At 35.3% G+C, this 10,929-nt stretch overlaps 2 protein-coding genes across 2 annotated transcripts in view; both read left to right on the forward strand.

Moving 5' to 3' along the window:
• Positions 1–899, forward strand: part of LOC116006261 (probable U3 small nucleolar RNA-associated protein 11) — a 4,237-nt gene extending 3,338 nt beyond the window's left edge. Inside the window, exons 7-8 of the mRNA XM_031246565.1 lie at positions 282–381; positions 478–899. Coding sequence (XP_031102425.1) covers positions 282–381; positions 478–570 — 193 coding nt within the window. The 3' untranslated portion in view covers positions 571–899. The remainder of the gene's footprint in view (positions 1–281; positions 382–477) is intronic.
• Positions 900–1,002: 103 nt separating this feature from the next.
• On the forward strand, positions 1,003–6,784 carry LOC116006409 (pentatricopeptide repeat-containing protein At4g35130, chloroplastic-like). Its single transcript, XM_031246763.1, has 7 exons — positions 1,003–3,295; positions 3,660–3,708; positions 3,793–3,897; positions 4,016–4,257; positions 4,344–4,594; positions 4,875–4,956; positions 6,395–6,784. Exon 1 carries the CDS (start codon positions 1,040–1,042, stop codon positions 3,287–3,289), a length of 2,250 nt encoding a protein of 749 aa, XP_031102623.1. The 5' UTR covers positions 1,003–1,039; the 3' UTR covers positions 3,290–3,295; positions 3,660–3,708; positions 3,793–3,897; positions 4,016–4,257; positions 4,344–4,594; positions 4,875–4,956; positions 6,395–6,784.
• Positions 6,785–10,929: the final 4,145 nt, after the last annotated feature.

Below are 10,929 nucleotides of genomic sequence, written 5' to 3' on the forward strand. Positions count from 1 at the left end.
GGGGGGGGGGGGGGGGGGGGGGGGGGGGGGGGGGGGGGGGGGGGGGGGGGGGGGGGGGGGGGGGGGGGGGGGGGGGGGGGGGGGGGGGGGGGGGGGGGGGGGGGGGGGGGGGGGGGGGGGGGGGGGGGGGGGGGGGGGGGGGGGGAGATAGGGGAAGGTGGTTGGTTGATTGTTTCATCATCCTTTCTCAATTTTTATCTTTTGGTATGCATTTCCTGGGTTTTGGTTTCCAAAATTATTGCCACTTGTAACTTATCTCGGTGTTACATATCTCCTTTCAGGAAATTAGCTTCTTCCTACAAAGAGCTTGAGGCAAGAAACAACAGAGTGAAGACTCTAGAGAAACTATACATGGATATGGCCATGCAAAAAGAATTACAGGTCCCATTATTATTATTATTATTGATAATTTTGTGGTTATATATTTATCTTTTCTGTTGAAACGACACAACAATAGAAATTCTTTTGGATCACCAGAAAAAGGGGAGAAAGCGCAAACTTCGCGAGGATGAGATTGTAACCCCAAACGCGAAACCAGTTTTCAAGTGGCGGCAAGAAAGGAAGCGATGAAAGTCTAATGCCTTTTATACACATGAAGTTTCCAGTTCATCATCATCACTATAAATTATAAACATCTTGCGGAGTTGGTAGAATTTCATGTGATCAGAGGTTCTGTATGAAAAGTATTGGAATCTATATAGTCATTTTGTAGGTTTTTCACATGTTATCCAGGCTCTACAGTCTGTACAAGAAATATTTGTCCTGGCTTGGCAATGCCTACATTTTTGGTTAGATTTTTCTGTAATAGATGCTGGAAACAAGTTCAGGTTTTGGATTGAAGGCTCCTTTTCCTTATACAAAATTACAAATGGTTTAATACATGAAATTAATATCCAAAATTATGAGGCTTCAATTCTTCATGGATAACAAATTATGCTATAAAAATCTTATGATTTTATTAATTTTCAATTCTTATATTTCTAAAGAAACACGGAACAAGAGTAAAACACAATGGGCATTCGATTGGAAGCTGAACTATATGTTAACAGCTCCAGCAAAACTTACCTCTGAAATTTCATGGCAACCTTTCTTCAGAAATCATTTCTGGCAAAATCTCAATATTCCTTCTTTTTGTTTCAATATGATGCTCCATCTTCTATTTTCTTCTCAGTATTCTTCTACCCCAACCCTTAATTGTTATTCAGCAAAGTATCTGCATTTACTTCCCACCAGCCACTTGAGAACACAGAATCGTTACATTTCTATGCTCCAAATTTGCTCAATTCTCAATGCTTGTAAGAACCTTCGAACTCTCAAGCAAGTCCATGCATCCTTAACGGTTTCATACGGCCATAGTCTCAGTGCTGTTATTGTTTCCAAGTTGACGCCTCTATATGTAAAGTTTGATGATATTCACAACTCTGTTTCGCTTCTCAGCTCTTTACAAAAACCTTGTACGTATCACTGGAACTGGTTGTTAAAGGCCTGTGTTGATTTGGGACTGGCTGAACCTGCGTTTTATGTTTACAATCAAATGAGAGAAAAGGGTGTCTTGCATGATAGTTATACGTTTCCAATAATAAACAGGGCCGTGGCGTTGAGTTTTGGTAATTATTGGTATGGGAAATTGATTCATTGTTTGGCTTTTAAAATGGGTTATGATTTGGATGTTTATTTCTGCAATACATTGATTGAGAGTTATACAAAGAGTGGGGGGCTTGTTGACGCTTTTCAGGTGTTTGAAGAAATGCCTCAAAGAGATTTGGTTTCTTGGACTTCGATGATTTCTGGGTTTGTTTCTGAAGGTGATGGTGTTGAAGCATTTAGATTGTTCAGAGAGATGCAGAAAGAGATCCACCCCAATTCAGTGACGATGATAGTGCTTTTGAAATCTTGCTTAAGCTTTGTTGAATTTATACAGGTTCATTGTTGTGTTATAAAAAATGGACTCTTGGTTGACCTGTCTATTAAGAATTCCATTTTGAAGAATTATTCTAGTTTTTTTAGTGTCAATGAAGCAGAGGCTCTTTTTGGTGAAATTGAGAGCCCAGATGTTGTTGCTTGGAACATTATGATTTCCTTGTATTCCTCTAGAGGAGAGATTGTGAGAATGATAGATTGTTTTCATAAAATGTGGGCTGAAGTGGAACCCAGCGTTGAGACTTTAACTACAATGATTTCTGGGCTTGCAAATGGTGGGAATCTTTCCCAAGGTTGTGAAATACATTGTTTTTCTCTAAAAAGTGGACTCATGGATGGTATCTTGAAAAGTTCTTTGTTGAATTTTTATGCCAAGTGTTGTGAGCTGGAGAGATCAATTAAGTTATTCAATGAGATAACTTGCAAAAACTGTATAGTTTGGAGTGCTATGATGACTGGTTTCATAGAAAATGGGCATTTTGAAGAGGCTGTTGAATTATTCCTGAAAATTTTAGTTGCTGGAGACAAACCTGTTTATGAAAACCTAGAGAACCTTGTTATTGCTTATACTAGCATGGGCGCTTTGCAACTGGGCAAAGGAGTTCATGGATACCTTGTGCGGAATTTGTTTTATACATTTGATGGGGGAAATTCTCTAATGACCTCAATCTTGAACATGTATATAAAATGTGGTAACATCTCCACTGCAAGAACTTGTTTTGATAGAATGGTATCAAGAGATGTTGTAATGTGGACATCAATGATAGAGGGCTATGGAACCCATGGACTTGGTTCTGAAGCTCTGCTTTTGTTCCATGACATGGTAGAGGAAGGAACTAATCCGAATAGTATAACTTTTTTAAGCTTATTGTCTGCTTGTAGTCACTCTGGCCTTTTGACAGAAGGTTGTGAAATCCTTCACTCTATGAAAACAAGGTTCAATGTTGAACCTGATTTGAATCATTACACTTGTGTTGTTGATCTACTGGGGCGGTCAGGCAAGGTCAAAGAGGCCTTAACTATGATACTGAAACTGGTAGTTTTACCGGACAGCAAGATCTGGGGGGCTCTCCTTTCTGCTTCCCAAGTGCATAACTATCAGAAAGTTGCAGAATATGCTTGTTGCAGACTCATGGAAATGGATCCTGATAATGCTGGTTACTACACTCTGTATAGCAATGTTCAAGCTAGTGCTGAAAGGTGGGATGAAGTTGAAGACATAAGAAGTGCTATGAAAGAGAAGTTTTTAGTAAAGAAGCCAGGGTGGAGCTGCATAGAAGCTGGAGGATTGCTCCATGGTTTTGTTTCAGGTGATAGATCACATCCTCAAATGGAGGAAATACATGAAGTGCTAATGTCTTTTAAGTAGAAAAATGTAAGTTTGATTCTTTGCTTGGTAAATAGATAATTTCTTTTTATTTCAGTGACAACTTAACACTTGATGATTATTGCTGTTCTTTGTTCTTTCTGTTGATAGCAGTATTGGTAAAGCTCATGTCCACCCAAATATGTGTGTGTGTGTGTGTGTGTGTGTGTGTATGTGTGTGTAAAATATTAGGCCTCTTCTCTTGAGACATATTTAGTAATCTTGTGTGGATACTATATCATTGTAAATTAAATATGTCCTATCCTCTTGTGCATGGAAATGTCTGAAGTTTCTTCTTTCATTTTTTGTTTTTTTTTTTTAAATAAAATTGTTTCCCCCATTATTTACAAATTTCCTTTTATTTGCATAACAGCAAGCTTGTCTCTGAACAACCATCATGAACATGGCTATCTGAGTATCTGGTATGTGACATGACTATAATGGTGAATTATAGATTGACAATTGATGCTTGGTATATGACATGACTATAATGGTTTGTGCAACAGTCATCCAATGGAGTCCTGGCATCTAGCATATGCTGCATCTCATGGGTTTTCTTGTAACTATAGATCCACCATGCAGGTTGACATTCTATGACTAAGAGTCACTAGGTAATCATTATGAAATATTCTCATTAGACACAATCTATTGGCAAGACCAAGTTTGCCATTATTGGAGATTGATGAGTGTTGAAGAATCACTAGTTTTAACATGCTATGCTGACTGCAGGTACTGATTATGAAAATCATCAGACAGAATCTATTTGCAAGATCGAGTTTGCCATTATTGGAGATTGATGGGCGTTGAAGAGAAAGAAATGAGTAATATAATGGACACGAGTGCTTTCCGGGGTGGATTTGCAGTTTCTTTGAACACATGATCATCTGGGTGATGATTGTAGTTCCTATATGTATGAACAATACCCTGTCTGCCATTTATGACTATGGTCTGATATGCACCTTTCATAAAAGGTATGCTGCTAGGAATGTGTTGAAAACTAACTTTTTTGCCCTAATCTCATTCAAATGTGCCTTTACAATTTTCTGATGGAATATAGGTGTGTGCCAATTTCAACATATCCATGGTCACATGATCGTTTGCATGCCAACTATCTATATTCTCAATATAGAAGTTGTGAAGAAGGTTGTTTGCTTGAACTCTTGAAGATCTCATAGTGGAGGCTGACATATTCGACGACTTCTGGCAAGCTTTGTTCTCTAAATGGATGTGGAAACTATCAATTGTCCAATTAGTGTTTTATAGTGCATTATTCAAAAGCAAATCTTCCCATCCCCAGAACCAATGAAGGTAAAATGACCATGGCATTGCCATTTTATACAGGTTAAAAAAATCACAATTTGCACACAGTTATTACAGAGAATGAAAAAGAACAGATAAAGATTCTAAATTAGTACACATAATTGAGGTATAAATAAACTGAAATTTTCTTGCCAGGGACTGATCAATTTTATATATGGTTATGTCCACCCTGTTATGCAATTAACTTGTAGCCAAATTCTGATTTCATTGGCAAAAATTGTTTCAGTTGCATGGCTCTAAGTTCTTTATCATAATGTTCGTTTGGCAGTGTGAGGGTTTTCAAAACAAGCAGAAAAACAATATACCATTGTTGGTTCAGCAGCTCGAAGTTGATCTCAATAAAATGTCAGGTCAGTCACATGACTCATCCTGTTAGTCAAGCATGGCTAATGTTAGCCTTTATCTTGACAATGGTTGCAACATCAATAGTATTATTCATGTTGATGATAGTTTTAGTTTCTTTACCTCTTTCCATAGAAACTGAAAAACTTTGCTTAATTAATAAGAACTATGTTTCATAAAACTTAACCAAATTAATATCAATTTAATATACACATTCAGCATGGATTTCCTCATGCAGGTACAAAATACAAAGTGATTAGTAATGCTTGCATTCATGTCACATTATCTAGCTGAAGGTGATAAAGCGTATGGATAAAAGTTTTGAAGTCCCAAATTACCCTCAGAGAGGTTGAATTGGGGTGTAAAATATTGTGCTTTATTGCCTAGGTGATTAAGTGCATTTAGGTCAAGATTATAAAGTAATCTAGATAGGCAATAATAGACCAAAATGTAAAAGCAAGGATAGAAATTGGAATTCTCAAAGGCATAGTTCCCTATTGAATTCAACAATCCATTATCTATTGACTGTGCTTACTGAAAATTAATATCAACAATTGATCTCTATAAATTAATACTTTGCCTATCATACTTCTCCTGAGTGATGAGTCTTGAATCTCCATTGAAATTGATCACTCTTTTAAACCAAAGATTCTTCAGGTGGATTGGGTAACCTATCACACTTGACCAATCATTAGCCACATTATTTGTTAATATTAAACCAAGATTATTAGGCACTTTGTGCCAACAAGTTTCTGCTACAATTTATATTTTATACAATAACAAGGTCCTGAGAGAGTAACTGTAGTAATGGAAGAAGAAATTCACAATAGAATACCTGCCATTTTGTTAGGTACACACATGCAGGCATAAATACTATATCAGTTAAGTTTGCAACAATTCAATTACTAAGGAGATTGCTTTATTTGCCAAATAAAAATAATCAGTGCAGACTGTGCAGTAGTTTTCTTATATTTTAGGGCAGTACCACTCCTTGGATCACTTTTATGGTTGATGATTGAGATTTTTGTACTAGTTGTCTTTCTAAATTTTGCTTCACCTGTACTCCATATACTACTTTTAATCTGTAACATTTTGCTGCATCCTTTTTGGCAAGTTTTAACTTTGATTTCATGACGACTATGCAATAATGCAATTGACAATTTCACATGATTACTGAGAGAGGGCAAAGCCTATATGATAGGGAACCTAAACAGTGAAATTAAATGATATAATTGGAGCTCCTAAGAGTATGGTGGGTATTATATATTGTTCATAGTTTATGGGGATCTAAGGCAGTCTATATTTACTGTGCAGGACTGGCATGCTATGAAAATTGAATTACTAAAATACCACATTAACATTGACTTAATGAGCTTTGCCCACACACCTGTGTCCAAAATGTTCATGTTTAGCTGCAACAACTTAAGATTGTTGACTGCTATGCAGGGTTTGATTATTCAAGAATCAAGATGAAGAACTCATCATATCTAGAATAAGAGATTTCGCTCCATAGTTTCATAGGGATGTATGCCCTGTTTCATTTTCCAGAAGATGATTGAAGGAAAACTGAACCAGTCTTTGAAAGTTTATTGTCCCACCAGATATCAACTGTTTGGTTGATTATTTGATAATCAAATTTTCTTTCTCCTGTATGCAGATGTCTATATATGTTATATCTTTCTAGCCAATTTATCCCTCAGTGTCAATCTGTGAGTGATAGAATCTGTTGTTTCAGAGAGAAGAATAGACAGCTAAATTTTTGTCCTCATAATTTTGAAACAAATTTGTAATATATAATAATTTCTTCATCCTATAAAGAAAACAAAATTCATGTCATTTCACACTACCATGAAATTGGAACTTTGATGATATTGTTTCATATTTGATATGTGTGTGTTTTTGTCTGTAGTTCTTTGCCACAGAAGAGAGGCTAAAAATGAAAATTGTAGTGAAAGGTCTGTAGGGTTTCTTCAATCAATCAAAATGGGGGAGCAATTTGAAAACTAGGGAAAATCATGGTACAACCATGTATGCCTGTTTTGTCTGTAATTGACAAGTTTCTCTGTCAACATCTATCACTGTTCACTAATCCTGAATTTTCTTCTCTAATTGACAACTTTTCTCTTTCATATAACATCTATCACTATATATATTTAATGATCTTGAATTTTTCTTGGTTTTTTTTCTCTTACATTTTGTTTTTTCTCTTCAACTGATCTGTGTTATCTTGTCCCCTTTGCCAGCTATATTCTTTCTCCCCATCAACCCTCATAAGATTCTCTCTCCTTTGTTTTTCTGTATGTGTTAGTTTCTGGAATTCTGGGTTGGAAAGGTAATCTGATCTGATAGAATCATTCCAATGCTACAGAAAACAGTAGTGTAATCTCTGGGCTCAGAGCACTGCTGATCTTCTACTACTACTACCACTCACAAAGTCACAAGATCCCTTCAATGAAATGTCCATTCCTCCTTTCATTGAAGTTGGAGCTGGAAAGACTGTAAAACCCAAGAACACTTGAATTGCACATGGTTTATATCCATGCATGATTTATAATATCTAATATAATAGTTGTTACTCAATGCAAAATTAGAGTATGCTTACTATACACATATCTTATATCTAGGGGTAGCAGTCTAATATTAAGACCCCACCTTGCTGAAGTCTTGGTGGAAGAGGTAAATTGCTGAATGTGCGTCAACGGTTTATTTATAACAGGTCAGTTTCATACATTTCTCCTTATAGAAATCAAATTTTACACTTTATGACCGACAGAGTGTCAGTGATGTAAAGTTAAAAACTTTTTTGAATTAATCAGTTGAGTTATGAATTTTAACTTTTTTGAATTAATCAGTTGAGTTATGAATCGAGAATTCAGATCACATGGCTAATCACTAGGGGTGGGTAATGGTTAAGGTCCATGCAAATGGGAAGGTAAGGTGAATAAATGATAGAGAGAGAGATGAGAGAGCAACAAACTGCAAAGACCCATTAAATGAAGCCTTGACATGACAAGACAACCCCACGCTTGTCGGCTCTTTTATTTGCCCCCACACCCCACCCCTTTCATTATAGGACACTTCACTTAAATTACTGAACTGGAATTATGTATAGTGTCTGTTTCCCTCTCCCTCATCTGCTTTGCAGTCTACACAACAGATGGTTTTCTGCACTGTCGAGAGAACTGTCAAAACCCCTTTTTTCTCTTCCTTTGACTCATTCAATGTCTTTGTTTAAATCTGTTTAGTAGCCTTTAATATTGGCCCGTGGGTTCTGGTTTTTAAGGTTATCCCTTTCCAGCATGCCCACTGTACTGTGCGGGTTTTATTTGGTGTTGCCTGCCCCTTCTTCTTCTTCTTCTTCTTCAATTTTGTGTACATCCCCCTCGTGTGCTTCCATGTACCTAAACCACTGTTTTTGTACTTCCCCTTCAATTATTTCTCTTCTGTAGTGTTATTAATGCCATGACCAACCCACTACTAATAAGATCAACCTCTCTTGCTTCACTTTACTTCATCCACTACTACATTTACTCTTTTACCTTTACTGATTTCTTTTTTCCTTTTAGTTTTTATATAGGTGAGAAATAAAACAAATAACTAGGTCACTTGGATGAAGCCACCACTGGTGCATTATTAGCCACAAACAACTAGGTCACTTGATAAAGACCCAAGCCACACCTAAGTCACAAAAAGAGATGAATGCCATTGAGAAAGTTCAGACACAGGAAAGTCCAGGTCGAGATTGCTTGTATGAGTTACAATCTAATATGGACCTTTAATATTTCAAACTTTTTTAGACAAGTCAAATTTGTCTAGTATGTCCAAAATACTCGACATGAGTTAAAATTTCACAAAATGAAGATATTTTTTACATTTTTTTTTATTGGATTTGATCCCTTGAACTAAAATGATTTATGTTTGAACTAAAAAAAAACGTGAGCTTCCCTTAAAATGATGCATGCTTACCTGGAATTTATGCATACATATTTTTGTTTTGCATATTTACAAAGATGTCAAATTTCCAAAAACAATGATATTTTTAAACTAAGCTGATGATATATATTTTTTCTAAAATTACGATGATTTTTTTCTAGATGATGCAATCTTTTTGTCTAAACTGTGATAAGATGAGAACAAATCTTGAGGTAAAAAGTACGAATTAATACTAGTCATTGATTTTGAATGATCAATGACTCTAAAGTAAGCGAGAAACCGTAGTAACAATTTAGTAAGTAATTTAAACTTTAAAATATTAAAAATGCATTTAATGATATTTAAAAGTTCAACTGTCTTGAGTGAACTTTTTACTTATTAAGGAATTCATTATGCGCAATGAAAAGGATAAGTTAGGGCTGGACATAAACATTATGGCTACTCATATTGTATTAATTAAGTGCACATTTGCATCGCGCACATGCGCTTTCATTATTCATTAATTTCTGCTGCAACATACATTTTGCATTGCATCAATTTGTATGCCATTAATGTTTGAGCTAACTAGCATGTATTGGATCAATTTGTATTCCTTTTCACCCGGCCACGAGTTGCAAGTTAACTAGACTTATTAAGTAGTTTGGTTAATAACTAGAAGTTGTTAGTCAATCAGATTCTGTGCCTAATATAATGTCTATATTGATGAATGGATATAGGTGATACATTATATAGCAATTTCAGTTCACGGTACTTATACTGTTAAGAAAATACCAATATACTATCTAGAGTTTTAAGTCAAATATGAAATAAAATGAGTTAATATTACTATGCACATCTATCATTCAAAAGGCAACACAACTAGATCCATCAACAATACATTGCTTCAACTTCCGCTATCACTCCAATTCAACATATCTTTTACCATATGATCAATATGTGAAATGACCATTAATCATTAGGGTATTCTTTCTAGTATGTAGAAATTTCGTCTGACAATAAAAAAGTATAGATTAAACTCATCAATTCATTTGATCAATGACTGAAAATTAAGAAAACAATAAAAAAAATGCTACAACGTTTTCATAGTCACGATTGTGTATTTAAAAACACTTGATAGTGCATTTGTGGATAACATAGTTGGTACTTTAAAAAAGCAATAAGATTAATTTCAAGAACTACAGATGCAACAGTACTAGTAATATTATTTAACTTTGTATCAAAAATTTTGTTTTAATCAAAAAGAAATTTAAACAGTAATATAAGTAAATATATATTCCTGCAACTGGAAGTGCAGTTGGTTGCAGTTGCTTTGGATCTGAGTAGGAAAGATGGATCGATGAGCTGAGACAGAGAGTGAGAGAGTGTAAAAAAGTTAGGCAAAAAGAATGAGAGGAAAGACTGGTGGAAGAGACGTAAGATGAGCAGTTCATCATCATTCATCGCCATCCTCCAGTCTTCTCTTTTCTTTTCCAGTTTTTACTCCAATCGATGACCTAAAAGTATGCCAAATTATTAGTTACGTTTTATACAATCATTAATATTATTATAATACATTATATATATATATATATATTACAAGTATGTATATATTCCCCGACTTATTAAGTTGTTTTTTTTTTAAGTTCTACTGATTCTATTACATTGGTAATATCGGTTCATACATACTTTCTTAACTTGTAGAAGCACAAAGAGTTAATACTACCTCCACTGATGCTCGAGCTCATAACCTCCTATATGAAGAATCACTACATGCTATATGAGCACAAAATGTTTGGCAAAAAGTTATCATTAAAAGAAAGCGTGACCGGAGAGAGTTATTTAAATGACAGTTAACCGGTGTTAAAAAAAGTTTTCAAGAGAAGTCACTAATTGCTTGGTGTTGCCATAGCAAGGGCATTTAGAAAAGGATTACTTGGTATAAGTAACCTAATACTTGGGCAATATGGATTTAGTCCACTATGACTCACTACAAGCACTCTAAAAAAAAAAAGTAATACAAGACATATTATGCAATTTACTCTTTTATCAAGAATTTAGTAATTCAAATT

Source organism: Ipomoea triloba, chromosome 15, assembly GCF_003576645.1.
Source record: "Ipomoea triloba cultivar NCNSP0323 chromosome 15, ASM357664v1".
In the NCBI taxonomy this organism is placed as follows: Eukaryota; Viridiplantae; Streptophyta; class Magnoliopsida; order Solanales; family Convolvulaceae; genus Ipomoea; species Ipomoea triloba.

What these genes read in the sequence shown, in the direction of transcription:
- LOC116006409 (XM_031246763.1), top strand. Translation starts at nt 1,040, where the DNA reads ATGTTAACAGCTCCAGCAAAACTTACCTCTGAAATTTCATGGCAACCT.